At 36.4% G+C, this 17,066-nt stretch overlaps 2 protein-coding genes across 4 annotated transcripts; both read left to right on the forward strand.

Moving 5' to 3' along the window:
* On the forward strand, positions 6,620-10,979 carry LOC109713390 (probable prolyl 4-hydroxylase 9). The gene is made up of 8 exons (XM_020237448.1): positions 6,620-7,002; positions 7,109-7,234; positions 8,571-8,728; positions 9,236-9,338; positions 10,077-10,172; positions 10,299-10,364; positions 10,460-10,579; positions 10,729-10,979. The coding sequence occupies exons 1-8, from the start codon at positions 6,850-6,852 to the stop codon at positions 10,816-10,818; spliced, it is 912 nt and encodes a 303-aa protein (XP_020093037.1). The 5' UTR covers positions 6,620-6,849; the 3' UTR covers positions 10,819-10,979.
* LOC109712307 lies at positions 11,825-15,946 on the forward strand. 3 transcript variants are annotated; one of them, XM_020235800.1, is made up of 6 exons: positions 11,825-12,102; positions 13,019-13,180; positions 13,286-13,458; positions 13,731-15,351; positions 15,439-15,491; positions 15,620-15,946. In XM_020235800.1, the coding sequence occupies exons 1-5, from the start codon at positions 11,986-11,988 to the stop codon at positions 15,487-15,489; spliced, it is 2,124 nt and encodes a 707-aa protein (XP_020091389.1). In that variant the 5' UTR covers positions 11,825-11,985; the 3' UTR covers positions 15,490-15,491; positions 15,620-15,946. The 3 variants fall into 3 exon arrangements, with proteins under 3 accessions (XP_020091389.1, XP_020091390.1, XP_020091388.1); XM_020235801.1 differs by having other exon boundaries at positions 15,625-15,946; XM_020235799.1 differs by having other exon boundaries at positions 15,439-15,692.

The raw sequence follows: 17,066 nt of genomic DNA on the forward strand, positions 1-17,066 counted from the left end.
ACCATGCAATGAAATAGAATCGCTAACTAATTAAGCACAGAATCCGTAGGTTATTTAGTATTATCTTTCTGAAAATGAGATTTAGTATTGGTATGTAGGCTTATAGAATAGCTTATCCTCTGTGACTAAAGTCTACGATACAAAAAACCCGTGTTTTTGAAAAAAGTATACTATTTCTATAAGAAAAGAGTAAAGGCTTTTCCATGAAGCGAGAAATAAAACTTGGCTTCTAGAGTTTGCGAAGTTTTCAAGTCCAAACTTAAGCAGAATTTTGTTGACAAATAAAACTAGCACAAAAATTCATTCCTTTTATTACCTGCTTCACATTGAAAGTTAAACAAATTGAATTAGCAAATTCTTTTGTAGTCCGATACACTATAGATGGAGTTGAGCTTTTGTGCTTTCAAAAATATTGAAATATTTGAATTTGTGATTTTTTAACCATCGGATGGTTTCAAGATCTGTACAGCGCTATTAACAGTGTGTCTCATCAAATTTTTTTTTGTTAATATTGTACGAATTTTAAAACAATTTTATGATTAGAAACTTACAAACACGTTTTTTTAAGCACGGAAGCTCAACTCTCGGCATATGTTAGCTAGTCTTTCAAGATGGTAAAAAAAAAGGAAATTTTAACTGCCACTACTTTGATGTTTGTCGGCCCAATAAGTCAACAAAAATTGAACCTGACTCCAACCCAATTAACTATCGTACTTTTTAATTAATATACAAAATCTTATTAAATTCATATAGTAAATAAATAAATATTAAGAATCATTCTAGAGAGAGGGAATTCTACACTATCACACTTGCACCACGTCATCAATAACAAGTCAATTACATTTATTTTTTTGAAACAAAAATGCAATAAAAATATTTTTTTATAATCATGATGGGACGTATATCTTTAAAAAAAGATATTTGATTGGCTTGTTACGTCACGTCACTAATATATTCGTTGCATTTGGATGGCGAAGAATAAAAAAAAAAAAAAACTTGGAAAGAGGCAAAATTGAGCTAGTGGGGGGGGGGGGGGGGGGGGAGGGGGGGATTGCGCGACAAGGCGAAAGCAATTTTGAGTCACGGGAGGGTATGCAGTTTGTGCCGCACTAGGCGCCGAATAAGGAGAGGGCGTGGTGGGCCCCACACCGTCTCAGCGATGTCCGCAATGCGGATGCGGATCTATTGGGTTCGGGCCAATGGCCGCACGACAGTTGATGCAAAGAGATTCGTCTAAGTATCACCACCACCACCGCCACCACCACCTCCACCACCACGAGTATTTATCCTTCTATGTATCCGTGCACGTGTTATTGCACGTGTTATAATGCACTTGTTGAATTGTTTCTCTCACAAGATACTGGGGGAGAGGACATTATTTGAGTGCCCTGGTTCACCACGGCAACTAAGTACGAGCTCTTACTTTCGAATTGAGAAGTTTTATAATGGGAAAACTTGAAAAATCCCCCTTGTGGTTTCAATTTTTTTCACTTTAATACCATATGGTTTAAAATGTATCAAGTTAGTACCCCGTGGTTTCTCACTTTATCACTTAAGTACCCTGTGGTTTAAAGTGTATCAAGTTAGTACCCTGTGGTTTTGCACTTTATCACTTTAGTACCATATGGTTTTAATTTTGTATCAAGTTAGTACCCTATAGTTTTTTAAACCACAGGGTACTAAAGTGATAAAGTGCAAAACCACAGGGTACTAGCTTGATACATTTTAAACCACAGGGTACTAAAGTGATAAAGTGAGAAACCACAGGGTACTAACTTGATACACTTCAAACCACAGGGTACTAAAATGAAAAAATATGAAACCACAGGGGGAGTTTTTGAAGTTTTCCCTTTTATAATCTAAACTTACAATTAATCAGAGTCATTAAATTTGATCAAATTCAATGATGTCAGATTCAATCTTATTGTCCTTTAGATATTCTATACATAAGGGAACGTGGTTTTTTACTATTTTTTTCTTCAGTCGTCGTAATTTTTGATGGGTAAACTTTTTAGATATCATAGGATAATGATTCAAAAGTTTTATGTTAGTAGGTTAGGGAGATCACTCTATGGTAAGCTATGGTTCAAGCAATAATTAAGAAAGAGGAGAGCGAAGTTCATCACGGAACTGTCGGAACTGTTGATGAGTGGAAGCGAGAAGTGACATTTGTCTCGAATCTATTAAAAAAAACGCATTAACACTATTGCGTTTGATACTGGAGCTTTGGCAAAACTCACTAGTTTGGAGGTTTCTTCGTGATCTTTTAAGATATAAAATAAAAAAAAATACCAAAATTTAGTATGTGCTTTTTTGTTTGTTCTTCCTTTTTCAAAGTAGAGTAAACGATGCTAATGCACGAAGAATCTGAATACTTTTGAATTTTCAAAAATTCAGTGCATTGTGCTAAAAGTGGCGCACGAGAACAAGAATGTTGGATACTGACCCGTGGCCTTTACGTGTGAATCAGATACCACTTTAGCAATGCCAATTTTAAGTGCCTTATCCACATTCGATCCACATGAAAACATGAATGACAAGTTAGGCTCAAATGTTGCATTAAGTGGTAAACTAAACAAAGATCAATAACAATAAAGATTAATCAACACACATCCAAACACACACACACACACACACACACACACACACACACACAAAAAGAGGATATCAAGTAGGTCTCTACTAGTTTCATGAGTTGTCATCTGATTCTTATTCTCAAAAAAGATGAACTGGTTCAAAAGAATTTTTTTTTTTCAAATGCTTATTAATTAGTTCCGATGCATTACAAGTCTTGGTGTTATTCAGAGTCGTTTATGCCAATGAATTGTTGCAAATTGCCGGTGATTATGTAGCGAAAGGATTACTACGAATTGATTAAATTCGATCAGTGAATACTAAATACATTTTGCAGTAGTATACTTGAAATACGACCAACGGTTGTTATATATTCATTATTAATTGTTCATTAACGGTCCTGTAACCAATGACTAGAATCTAATTCATGAATTAGCTAGTCCTTCTAATTTCCTCATTTAGATATCAAATAATTCGAACATCATTCATTAATGTTTCCTATCACTTCATTTTTGTGGAAGAGGCGAGCTTAAGATAAGCCATAGCTTTCGATGTTCGGCGGCTACCGAACATACATGAATGGCTCATGTCCCTACTTGATCATTGAACCTTGTTCCATTTTTTCTTACGATTGGGTCCGTATGAGTCCATCCAATTAAAGTTCCTGTGAGTTTTTGCATGTGGGTCTTGTGGACTTGTGCTTGTGCCCCCACAATGATTTAGAAGATACAAATTTGTACATGATATATAGTGGCAGCTCATAATTGTTTGGCCCATCATTTTGGACTCCACCTGTAATGCTTCGTTGGCGCGATTGCGATGCTACCTCCCATTTTCGCAGTTTTAATCTTAATTTTTGCTCTAGTACAACATACAAGGGAGACACTGTTGTGTTTTGTTACATTAGGTTAATTACTTGTTGAAGCTCAAGATGATGGTTAAGATGATGATTGAGCCATTGTTCTCCAAAATTCAAGTATACTATTTAGAGCATTTGATCTCTAAAATCTTAATTAATTTCCATCAACTCGATCACAAATAGGGGAAGCTTTTCCTACAATTGTCACCCAACAAATCTTCGGTCGAATATAGGAAAATAAAGTATTCAGGCCATATAAAGAGATCGCATGTATATGTCTTTTTTTTGTCGGTCCTCTTTTTCTTTCTGTATAATTTTTCCTTTTTTTTTTTGCTTTTAAGACCTAGCTTACTATTATAGCTTAGTATTTTATTTTAATAAATGAAACAGATAATTTACTATTGTTGATCAGTTAATTTCTGAATTAGGCGAAATAAAAGAGCTTTTGGGATGATAAGATAAGATGTCGCCCTCTCCCACGTTTGGTGCGCTATAACCCACAGAGAGGTGGCCCTCAGATTACAAGAGCTTTTTACCTGACAAAAAGCTACTCTCTCTCTCTCTCTCTCTCTCTCTCTCTCTCTCTCTCTCTCTCTCTCTCTCTCTCTCATGCACTCTTGTAAAATTAATCATCTATATATAGATTTACTTCTCAAAAAAAAAAAATCATCTATATATAGATTTGTCTGTTGTTACTGCTACTATGAGCTTGTAAAACGTCTCTGTCTTTGGGAGAAATTAAAATGCGAATTTTGATTAAACATAGAAAGGAAAAGGGCCTTTGTATTATGTCTCTTCACATTCGGAAAAAGAATAAAAATGAAAGGTCTTTTTAAGTTATTCTGTAAGAACATTGGTATGTTTGTTCTCTCTCTCTCTTTTAGGTGGTGAGAATGAGAATCTAGAGTGACCATATTGTTCAAAAATATTTATTTATTTTTTTAGGAAAAAGTAGCGCGCTACCCCCCTTAACTACAGCAATGAGGCAACAGGGCCTCGCTTGGAAAAATACAAGTAGTTAAATGAAAATTGCGACGGTAAAATGAAAAGATAATTGAAAGAAACTGTAAAAACAAGAACGAAAAGAACCAAAAATAAAGCAAAAACAAGAGTAAGCCAGGCAAAACCACATTAAACTACGCTAGAGAAAGTTTTGCATCTTTTGCTAAGAAGATTCTCCTTCCAAAGTCTCATTAGACATCCCATGTTGCTTACAACATGAATTAGGTCCCATGTAAGTCCTTTGAAGATCACTTCATTTTTTCCAATCAAATTATCCATCAGATTGCCACTAAAGTACACAGTATCTTCGTACTATTTTAGGAAGATGCCAACATCATCGATCCCTCTCAAACGACGCTCACCCTTCCTACAACCCTTCCTACAAGCTCTTGCTCATTCACCTCTTCAAGTGACATCACGAGCAGATACTTGCTAACGATGCATCTGGTGAAGATATGATCGACCATCTCAACTCAAGAATGTCTCCACATAACACGCACAACTCGGATCTTCTACCCACTCCTTTCTCAGTAGATTATTCGCTGTAAGCACTCTATTGTTCAAAAATGTTTAAATCCAAACTGTTGATATTAATATGTAAATTTAATATTTAATATGTCAAACCTATATTATCAGTTGTTTGAATGTATTTGTGTGTAGCCATTCTCCAATTGTATGCTTTGTTTGGCCCATGCATTTTTGGAAAATTTTGGGCTAAAAAAAAAGATAAATGGTTTGTTCCAATCCTTTCGTTTTTCTTTCTTCAACTTACGTGAAAGAAATTTCAACAAAAGCAACTAATGGAGTTTCCTCTCCATGTATATCAACAAATTAATTCGATCGTAAAATTGAAAACGAACAATAATTAAGGATGTGATCAATCACCTCGTAGTATGTTTAATTAGGTGGCTAAAAGAATTGGAATCTATAAAAGATGTCCCCTCTATGCCAATTATTGTAGAAAAGCTGTTGTGGTGGGTCTTCTAACAAAACTGTATTCAAGACTCTGTGTTAGGTTATGGGGTCATTGTTTACAATGGCTTTCACATGGAGCTGGAGAAGCAAACTTTTTATTGATAAGTGGAGCATTTATATTCCAAAAAGAGTACGGAACTGAATAACAGGTTTTATATATATATATATATATATATATATATATATAGAGTCCGGCTACTATACTTTTATGAGTATTAGCTCCCTTATACTCATAAGTTTTCGGCCCTTTGATTTATTCCATTAGTTATTTTCATCCGTTAGATCATACTATTTAACCAACTATCCACTCAACCCTAGAGGACCACTAACATTTTAAGTGGGGACCACCATCATCCTAACCATACATTCTATTAATTAACGGTTAAAAATTTATGAGTACAATGAGGTCTATACTCATAAGAGTATAGTAACCCCGGCCTATTANAGGACTCTATACTCATAAGAGTATAGTAACCCCGGCCTATATATATATATATATATATATATATATATATATATCATTTTAGAATCAATCTTTACGTAGGTGATCATGTTTTGTGTGGTTCTATAATTTTTGGCGGGATTCGTTATGTTCAAAGCAAAATTGATGGCATCCGTGTCCTTTCGTTTTGTTTTCCTCTAATTTTTTCGCAAACGATGGTTTTAATTGTGAATAGTGAATATTGTTTTTCTAATATTAAAATGTTAATAATTGTAGCAAATTTTTTATCAAACAAAATTTAGAAATATAAAGAAAAAATTCATACGAAAAAAAAAATAAATAAATAAAACCCGAAAAATAAACTGAGGTAGTTGTGGATGTCCGTGGCCGGCCCACAAAATATTTAGCAGGCCGAGCCCTATCGTTGTATTAAATCCATGGCCCATAATCACGTGGGCTGGGCCATTTTTTCATTTTAAATAAAGCTTTTTTTATTTGAGTTTGTAAATCAGCTCTTTATTCAAAATAAATATTTTTTAGCTCAAAAGTATGGTGTGGTGTCGTAATTTATTTTTATTTTTAATCATCTAACATTTGTGATTCAAAGTCATAGGTAAATGATAAATAAATGAAATTACTAGTTAACATTTTTTTACTCATATATATAAAAAAATTTGGAAATTAGTGGGACAATTAATGCAAACAAATAAAACAAAAAAGTAAAACTTAATTAGGAAAAAAAAAAAAAGAAAAGAAAAGAAAAGGAAATTCTCTGCCGTGTTAAGGAACGGATGACGAGGAAACGAGGACCAAGGTTGGGGTCGCCTTCTTCGCTTCCTCTCCTGCACCCGGAATTCACGCTCACCATTTTTGCACCTCCGGGAACTCCACTTCCCGGAACTCCACTTCGGCTTCGCGTCCTCCTTCGTATACAGAGGGTTCGAGAGAGTTCCAGAGGGTTCGAGAGAGATCGCGAGAGAGAGAGAGAGAGGGAGAGATGATCCCCTTCTCCGCGGCGCCCACGAAGGAGAACAAGGGTCGATCGCTGTGGCTCCTCCTCGTGCGCGCGAAGCTTGGGCTCCCTGTCGTTGTCCTCTCCTGCTCCATCTTCTTCCTCGTCGGCTTCTTCGGAGCCACGCTGCTATCGCAGGTAACGATTCTTGGTTTGGATCTCTTTGATCCCCACCATCGATCGCCATTTCTCTCCTCTTCTTCTTCGATTGATCGCGAGTTGTTGATTCGTTTCGGTGTCAAAGGATGCTTCGGAGGAGGCTTTGCCGCGAGAGAGGTTGACGGAAGTGAACGGGGAAGTGGAGTCCGAGTGGCCCGCGATGCCCTACGGGGATACGGGGGATCCTCGCCCTATTTTGATTCCTTTCCAGGTTGTAATCTATTCTGCTTTCGTTCTTCTTTGGGAGCAATTTGGATTCAATGAATAATGCGAAAGCACCATGTGCAATTGTCTCGAATTTGATAACCTGATGGTTGTCTACTGAATATGATGAATTTATAGTTAGAAAGGATTACTATTTTCATCATCGATTGTGATTATTATAGGAGAATATATGAAGAATTGATGCACGTTTATAAATAGGACTAAATTGATCAATCAAAGTTGGTGAATGGGAGAAGTAACTTTTCACTATGAGAAGTTGTAGATCATTACTATGTTGAAGCAAATTGAGATCTTTGCACCTTTGGACTTCGCACTAAGATGTCTTATTTGAGTTTGTCCATTTTTCTTTTCGTTTATTGAGGAAAAGAAGGTTTGATTATAACCCAGTTATATGGTCTGGACCCTAAAAATTGTTGCCAACAACATAATGGATTTGGTTTTACGTCCTGTTTTAGACTGGATGTAGTTTATTAGCCTTCTATCACATACTGGTTCAGGCTGGATTAAAAAATTCAAGGTACTTGTACATGATAGCTTGTTAGTTTTGGATCTTGATCTTCTATAGATCTAGCCTGAACCTTATACATACACAACCCCTAATCAAAAGATTGAGAATATTCAAAGAAGTTGAATGTTATTTTTCTGATAGTTTCTTCAATGTGTGGTATCTGCTTGGGCTGACTTGAAATGGGGCATAAAGGGGGAAAAAAAAGACTACTAATATGACAAAAGTCCTGTTTCCCATGCTAGGAAAGGCCTTATTGTGGTTTCAATTTTGTGTTCTAGTTCAAATGAGTAGGAAAGATATCATTCAGTATCAAGATGGCCAAATGCATGGAAATGATTAATAAATGTCGTTGATTTTGAGAGTTTTCAAACATTTGGAGTATGATTTTTAGAGGTGCTGTTAAAATGAACAAAAATGAAGAACATATTTGATCTTACTGATTTCATTTTTGAGCACTGAAGTATGTGGCGAGTATTTAGATTTTCTTTTTTCAAGTGATGATCAAGTTCAATGAGCTTGGTGTATCACTCATGTACAATGTGGACCACTATTTTCTTGCCAAAGCATCTAACTGAAGTGTCATTTAACTATCTTTTTTTTTCAAAGAAGCTTGTAGTTTCTTGTCAAGGTAATTAAGTTCATTAAAAGTTTTAGTATTTTGGAATGGTAATTTTGATTAATTGTGTCATTATAGTCTTGTAGTGTTAAAAACCATATACGTTATGATTACCTTCAATTAATTTTAGTACTGAAAACTGATATTCTTTAAATACTTTTTAAGTAACTATCGTGCGGTCCTGATGCTTTAGAGCAGGTCTTGAGCTGGAAGCCTCGTGCATTATATTTTCCACAATTTGCCACTGCCGAACAGTGCCAAACTGTAGTAAAAATTGCTAAATCAAGACTTGCACCGTCAACATTGGCTTTACGGAAGGGAGAAACAGAACAGACTACTAAGGGAATAAGAACAAGGTGAATTTTCTTATTGATGGTTGTAAAAGAAATATAAATGCTAGCACTAAACATGCAAAAGTTAAAATAGCACATGCAATTTGGAAAATTCTAGTAACATATTATTCTTGAATGGACATTGTTATATACAGGTGAAACCAATATTCTCCATGGCTTCAATTGATTAAGCTCTGTACTGCTTTAAATTATGTTAGGGGAACTTAATGGTAGAATTTTGTTTGATGCATGTTGATAGAAACAACGAAGTTAGAAATTTTGACTAGTCGGCCATATACATTTTTATTTTTATCATTGAGTTTCACTCATTTTTGCTTTATGACTTTTACATTGCCTTGAAGAACACCTTTTGTTTTAGCAACAACAGCACTGCATCCACGTTTAGTATATGCACAGTTTTCCTTGTTCTTCCTGCACAAAAACTGTCATCCATACTTTTGAATGAATGTTTTGTCTCAAGTTCTTTGTTGATGCATAATATGAGTTGCTGCTCTTTACTTCTGGCAACAGTTCAGGAACATTTCTCAGTGCCGCTGACGATCCAAGTGGAGCTTTGGGACAAATTGAAGAGAAGATAGCCAGGGCTACAATGATACCAAGAGAGAATGGAGAGGTATCCCTCTTTACAATTCATAGTGAAGGATGCTGTCTATGCTGTTTAATGTCTCTCTTTGTCCTACTAGTTGAAAAATTATCTTTGTACCCAAAGTTAGTAAACTTGACATAGAGAAGGCATATGATTGGTTGGAATGGTACTTCTTATTTCAGGTTTTGCTGAGATTTGGTTTTCATCCTGGATGGGTTAATTATATTTGAGCCATGTTTACAAATTGCTGGTTTTCTGTGCTTTATGATGGAGGTTCCAAAATGTGTCAGACCACTGTCTGGGTTTTAATAGATACAGTCAATTCTCACTCATGTTGTTCTATGTTTTAATATGAGTGCGGTACTTCTCTTTTTAATACCAGCTATTATGTCCTTTAATCTCTACCAAAGATAATTGACGTATATTATCTTAGTCGTACTTCATTTGAGGCTGACAATTCAAATGAAATCAAAGTTCATTAAAGGAAGAAAAAAAAAAAGGATAATACCTACATGCTATAATGAAACCTTGATTTCGTTGTAGGCTCCTTTGTAAAGGTTAGCAGTCTTAGCCAAACGACAAGTAAAGCACTATGGCTTGAATTCATAAAATCCAAATGACTTTTGATAAAGTCTTTCGATCGTTTGCTGTGATGTTAGTACTCTTATGTCTTTGGTGTATATATATATCGAATATTGATATTCTGTTTTAAAGGGCATTAAAGATATAGTGAGATTTATGCTTGTAATTACCGTCATTTTGCAGGCATTCAATGTTCTACGCTATGAGATCGGGCAGCGGTATGCTTCTCACTATGACGCATTCAACCCAGCTGAATATGGCCCTCAGAAGAGCCAAAGGGTATGTATGTAGACTTTGCCATGTTTTCATATGTGCTTGAGTAACCAATACTTATCTTCTTATGTCATTAGGAGAGATGCTATCTAGCGACCTTTCTAAGGATCATTATGTTGATATGGTTCTCAGGTAGCTTCTTTTTTACTGTATCTTTCGGATGTTGAGGAAGGAGGAGAAACCATGTTTCCTTTTGAGGTTAGTAGCAAGCTACTCTTGCTTCTTTTGTTTTTCTTTGTTCCCCTCACCCTTAGTAGTTCTTGTAGTCTCATATAGATGTAGTTGGTTTACAGAATGGCGCGAACATGGATATTGGTTATGATTACGAGAAGTGCATTGGTTTGAGAGTAAAACCACGAAAAGGCGACGGCCTATTATTCTATTCCCTCTTCCTTAATGGCACAATTGACCCGGTATGATAGAAAGAAACAGGATTCATGTCCATGGATATTTTTGTCTGCAGTTTCAATATTTTGAGGTTTTGAATACGTATGCAAATGCACTGCTTAAACAATCTGGTGAAATTAGATTGCTCTCAATTTGTTCTTGTTTTTTTCTGCAGATGTCGCTTCATGGTAGCTGTCCGGTGATCAAGGGGGAGAAGTGGGTAGCAACAAAGTGGCTTCGAGATAAAAGCCGCGACATGATGTAGATGGTGAATGTTTAATTCAACACCGTGTGTGCACCTCTAACTACGAAATTTTGTAACCTATTATAGGTACATGATTAAATTACAGGAAACACGAACTGCTCTCTATTTGCCCAATTTTCTGAAGTTAAAAGCATATTACATCTTTCAAACGCTACAAAGAATCAAGCACATTTCCATACTTATTAAATTATATGAAGAACAAAGTGTAGCTTATTCAGATTTTCAGAGGAGCTACGTGTTACTTGATTTGGAGGCCCAAAGCAGATCAATTTGATCCCGACTAAATGAGTCGAATAGAAAATGCAAGGGGCTGCTCTTGAACCTCTTTAAACCTCTCATCAGAGCAAAATGCATAGAACCTTTTATAGTCCCCACAGTACTGTTTTCACCTAAGCACAATTTTAAAGCTTTAGACTTAAATTATAGTTGTAACTTTCTAACTTTTTAGGATACAAAAACTAGTCGTGTAGAACACAAAAACAAATTTTATGTAATGGAGTTGGCAAAGGGTTTGGTGATTGGTGTTTGAGATCTCAAGTTCAAAGTTAGTTTTTTTTTTTTTTTTAATTTTCAACTGAGTTTATTTTTTAAAAAATAAATAAAACGGATAGTATGCTACCTTTCTCTTAGTAGAAAAAAAAAAAAAGAGGGATAATGGAGTGGGCGGAGTGCCCACTCAAATCAGGTACAATGCGTTAAAATGTTCTTAAACGGGCCTTAATGCAAATGGCCCAAAGTAATTGAAAAACTCTAAACGGGCCAAAGCAAACAGGCCCAAATTATTTCAAAAGTTCAAACAGGCCGAAAGACCGATAGGCGTTACTTAAGTGACTGTTTTTACAGTGGGCACGGACGTACGCCTAAGTTGCGGGAAACAAAACGAGAACAAAATAATATTAATTAATTAATTACCTTATAAATCGTAATATACATCGAGCGATGTACGTATTCGTAACGGCTTTTCAAATTTTCCTGCGACCCGTTAATTGTGCCCTATCGTGTTTCTTTCCCACCATCGGCTCTTTAACGTCTCTGTCTCTCTCTCTCCATCCATCTGAAAGTGATACTGCTTCCTCTAGGGTTTTAGAGTTTCGATCGTAGGGAACCCCTCCTCCTCCTCCTCCTCCTCCTCCTCCTCTATCTCTCGTGTCTTTAGCTCTCCTCGCCATGGAGGCGAGCTCCGGTGACTCCCCCATTGCGGCAACGAGTGAAAAGTTTCCGGATTTGGAGAAGAAAGAATCGGATCTCGAAGCGCCGATAACAACAGGGGGAAGCGGTAGAAAGGTATACTTCTCTTCCTTGAGAGCAAACCCTAATTTGATCTTTGCTTCTTCGATTTGCTTCTCACGAACCCTTGATTTATATGCTTTTTCGGAGTGGTATACCTCACCTCGGATAGTTTGATACATTTGCACTAGATAGGGAAACCCTAGCCTAGATTTTCTGATTGGGGATATTGTCGCTCGTCTTGCCCATTTTCTAGGGTTTCTTTATTATTTACAGTGCTTTATGTTTTTTCCCCGATTGATGCTTTTTAATTTGAATCGACAAGATTGTTAATTCTGCTTCGTGAGATGCTTCTTCTAAATGGAACAGTAATTTAGAAAATTACAGTCATCTTCATGTAATTTTAGGGCCATTTATGTTGGTTGTGGCTGTTTTGTCGTATCCGCTTGAATGAGGCATTCATGCTATTATTTCCTCAATTTAATAACATAATATTTTTTTTATAAGCAAATTGATTAATGTTGTGAAGGAAGGAGCTGCATTTTTGTCAAAAAGTTTTTCCCTGTTTGTTGAATCAACTAGCTTCTGAAAATTTTTCACGAGATCAATCTTTAAATTGAATATTATGACGTCAGTAGATTAAAGAAAAGAGGTGAAATTAGAGTCAAGTTCTAATATGGAGGGCCTTTTTGAATAATCTTTTATAAGGTTCTTTCGCAGCCAAAGCAAAACTTTAAGCTACACATGACTATTTTATGATGGTGTGATCTACCGATTTGCTATATGTTAGGTAAAGATATCGGATCTCATGTTTTGTGTACCAGGCGAAATTTGATGTGCCTATGATCTTGTTAAACATAATTCGTTTCGTCTGTCTTTTGGCCCTTGTTGTATTACCATTTCAGTTCTGCTAGAAATGTTAGAATGTAAAGATGAACTTCGGTTGTATCTTTATCCCTCTATTTTCGTACAGAGTTCAGGATCAAAAGAGACCGGTCATTCAATTCTAAACTCTGTAAATAAATCAACATTCCAAATAAAGAAACCCACGCATCGGAGAAGTGCTTCTCCAATCAACTGGTTTCCTCGAAAAAAGGCAGATTCATACTTAAAGAGAAAAATAAAGCATCTCCAGGTACAGAATGTATAGCATCTATTTCTCCATTTGTGCAAGGATAATAACTAAATTTTCTTATTGATATGAAAGATCTATTTCCTTAAGCTTACTTATGTTATGTAGGAAGTTGGAGGGATGAACTTGTCTCTTGATGAAACTCTTGGTAGTGCTAACCCTCACTATACCAGAATAGCAAGGGAGAAAATTGCAGCTAGAGAAGCTGCAAGGAAAGCTATGAAAGCTCGTAAAGCTGCAATGGTTGAAGCCTCTTGGTGTCGAATTCTTCAAGCAGCCAGGTCATACTATTGCTATAGTTTCACGCACGTCCCTGTGAACTCTATATTTTCACTCATGCCTTATATACGTTCACCTGCATGTGCAAACTCGTCCTGATGAAATTTCTTCTAATACAAAAACAACTTTCACCCAATAGTGAGAAATGACACTTGAGGGATGTGTATGAAAAATCAGATTTTACATGGGTATATATATGTATCGGTTAATTTTGAAGTAATATACGACGAAATCATTTTACATGCATGTATTTTAATTAATCTGTATATGACAGGATCCAAAGCAAAGAAGCGGAGGAAGTGTTGGAGAAAGCTAAACTCCATGCAGCAGAAGCCTTTGAAGCAGCAAGAGCTATGGGTGTGATGATGTATGATAAGCCAGACTGTCCTAGGCAACCATGTGAAGTAGTAACATCCGCAGCTGTTGGAGGGCGATCTACTCACAAAATAAGTGCTTCTTTTGAAACTGCTTTCGAGGTAGACAAGGAAGTCGCAGCAGCAGTTAAGAAAGCATTTATCTGGCTCGCCAATTGCCCCTCCTCTTCAAACAAAGAGGAATTCAAAGACTTGCTATGGAAAATCAGTCAGAATCCTGATTCTAATGAAACTGGCGAGGATTTAACTGATCCTCAAAGTGAAGTGGAATTGGAACTTGTTCATAAAATGCTTGATAGGCTTAAACGTCTGCACGAAGATGAGCTTTCGTCTCTAGCTGTTGTTGTTGCTACCTGTGGTCTAAATGCTGCTCTTCTTGAAGTAGAATCTGGAAAAGACCATGATCTTGGACCAGTTAACAGTTTGAGTGTGGGCTTCCTAGGAACATCGACGAGAAGATTTTCTAATGTTCAAGGATTTTTAGAGGAAAATTTGCAGAAGAAAGAAGCTGTGACAGAAGTTCCAAGTCTTGATAAGTTCTTGGTGAAGCATGTCTCTAGACTTCAAAGGGAAGTTGAAGAAGCAAGGAAAGTAAAGAAAAGTGATTCTAAATTGGAAAACGAGAGATCTAGGGGTAGCAATGTAACAATTGCTGAATGTGCTTCTGACTTGGGAAGTGTTCTTGTAAAGCATGTCTCTAAACTCGAAAGGGAGATCCAAGAAGCCAAGAAGAACATCCACAAGGACAACCCTCGACCAGAAGGTGGAAAATGTATGGAGTCGAATGATATTGAAGGTGTCAATGCTGAAAATCAAGGGGCTGAATCGAATAATGTTGCATCCGAGTCCACAGGATCATGCGAGGACAGAAAAAAGCATGAGTTGTTGGCAGGGCATAGAAATGCTCAAGCCTATTCTCACGGTGGTATTCTAGAAGACAAAGAGAACATTGTTTTAGATCAAGTGAATAAAAGGTTATCTCGAGTTGAAAGAGCTAAAAATGAAGTACTCAAAACATTCTCATCAATTAATAACAATGGAGGTGAGGAGGCACAATTCGCGGGCCTTGATAAGATTTTAGTTAAGCCAGTTTGCAGGTTGGAGAAGGAAAAGATGCAACGTTTGGAAAATGTAAGCAATTTTAAATCCCAAAAATGTGAGAAAAGGCAAGGAAACGAAGCGATACCATTAGAGAGCTTAGATAAGATACTTGTAAAACATGTCTCTAGACTTGAGAGGGAGAAAATGGCATTCCGGGGAAATGATGATTCAATTACTATAAAGAAAAGAGAAAAGGAAAGTAAAGAAAAAGGTGTGGTGGAGAGTCTGGGTGAGATCTTAGTTAAGCATCAGTCGAAACTTGAGAAAGCTAAGTTGGCTGCATCTGAGCAACTAGGAGATGATTTTCAAAATGGAAAAACTCGAAAAGAAGCAAGAGAGAGGGAGTTGCTAGAAGCTTGGGGAGGATTGAGCTTGGGGAATTCTATAAAGCCTCATCTCTCTAGGATTGAGAGAGATAAGGTAAGTTACTTCTTTTTGAGTCTTTGTTCTTTAAATGTGAGGAAATGAAGATGCTAATATTCTTTTTTCTTTTTTTTTTTCATTCAGGCTGCATGGAGGAGGGCTGAGGAAGAGCAAATGCATGCTATGGGAGTTTAGAAGTAATTGTGCTACTCCTTTTATTTGTTTTTTTTTTCTTTTCTTTTTTGTTGGTTTTAATTCCCCTCAAAGATGATGTAGATACATTCTCTCTTCTCTGTGTGATGTTCTTGCTTTGTCCCGTTTGTAGAATAGATCCTTCTTTTGAAGCTGTGGAAGGTCATCTATTGAACTTCATCTAATGAAATGTTTTTTTTGAGAAAGAAGTAGCGAGCTACCTGCTTCATTCATCAAGCATAATGAACTAAGTGTACATGATGGAAGCAGCTAAGGCCTCTTATGAAGCAGAAAAAAGTAGAAAATGAACAAGGAAGGAAAAATAGAACTATAGGAGAAAGCTAGAGAGCTAGAACAGGTGATGCGAAAATACAAAAGTGAGAGATCAGGAAGAAGAAGAAAGGGATCACAGGTCGTTCCCGGCATTCATCAAGGCAAGAACGTCCAGTCGTTCGTCAAGGTATAGACGCGCTCAAGAGCCCTGGTAGCATTGGGGCCGTACTCGCGGAAGATAGTGTTGTTGCGTTCCGTCCAAATGACCCACCAGGTTGCTGCCAAATTGGTTAGGCGTTTCCTTCTCCTCGTTGCGCCAGGGATGCTAGAAGTATTTGCCCAAAGACTTCGCACGTCACTTTGTTAGTTGGTTCTGGGCTTCCATCACAGAAAAAGAGAATGAAATGTTATGTAGAACTTCACCTTTTTGTCAATTAAATTTGTATTTATTGACAACAAAAGAAGAAATACCTCACTTTTGCAGTTGCCGTTTTGACATCCGAGTTCATCATTCGAGTTTTTTTAAGTTTATCTCTCATGACATTAGTCATGTTTGGTGAAATCCGTTGAGTAGTTAAATATCTAAAACTAGGTGTTTGCATCTTGTTGTTGTTAGGCAAAAACATGCAGGCCTAGCATAAGGTACGATACATTCTGAAACAGGCATCTTAGCTTTCGTTTCAAAATTTTACTTTTACCATTTTATGGTATATTTGACTCTCTCTCTCTCTCTCTCTCTCTCTCTCTCTCTCTCTATATATATATATATATATATACAGGTATATATTTAATGAAAACTTTTAAGTTCCTAATAGAATGTTGACAAAATATTTGAAATGAGTGGAGAAATTAGTAGTAATCAAAAGTTAATAAGATGAAAGGTTTAAATACTTTAATCTCTTTCTCACTCAAAAAAAAAAAAAAAGAAAAAAAAAAGAGGAAAACTTTACTTGGGCACCATCTCAACAGCCAACAACCAATTTTTGAGCTTGAAATAAATGAGTGTGGTTGGACTATAAGTTTTTTAACAACTACACCACATCAACCACAACAAACTAATCATATCCTTTTTATCTAAAATAAATAAATAAATAAATCTATCTGAGGAATCAAATTCGATTGATTTGTAACATTTTGTCATTCATATGATTATCATATCTTGGACTATTTCGCTTGTCCGATCTATGTAAGTTTGAGGACAGCTAAGTGATCTACCACCAACAAGATTAGGTTGATTTCGGCTTTGACACGTGTCCGTTCTGTCCACCACTAATTCATCCTTTGCCAGTTGGGAACCACTGCATTCA

The sequence above is a fragment of the Ananas comosus genome, linkage group 7, assembly GCF_001540865.1.
Source record: "Ananas comosus cultivar F153 linkage group 7, ASM154086v1, whole genome shotgun sequence".
NCBI classification, from domain to species: Eukaryota; Viridiplantae; Streptophyta; class Magnoliopsida; order Poales; family Bromeliaceae; genus Ananas; species Ananas comosus.

Coding starts and splice junctions, on each gene's coding strand:
- LOC109712307 (XM_020235800.1), top strand. CDS start 11,986: ATGGAGGCGAGCTCCGGTGACTCCCCCATTGCGGCAACGAGTGAAAAG. Junction 13,459..13,730: donor CGAATTCTTCAAGCAGCCAG/GTCATACTATTG, acceptor TGTATATGACAG/GATCCAAAGCAAAGAAGCGG. Junction 15,352..15,438: donor CTAGGATTGAGAGAGATAAG/GTAAGTTACTTC, acceptor TTTTTCATTCAG/GCTGCATGGAGGAGGGCTGA.
- LOC109713390 (XM_020237448.1), top strand. CDS start 6,850: ATGATCCCCTTCTCCGCGGCGCCCACGAAGGAGAACAAGGGTCGATCG. Junction 7,235..8,570: donor CTATTTTGATTCCTTTCCAG/GTTGTAATCTAT, acceptor GCTTTAGAGCAG/GTCTTGAGCTGGAAGCCTCG. Junction 10,173..10,298: donor GCCCTCAGAAGAGCCAAAGG/GTATGTATGTAG, acceptor TATGGTTCTCAG/GTAGCTTCTTTTTTACTGTA.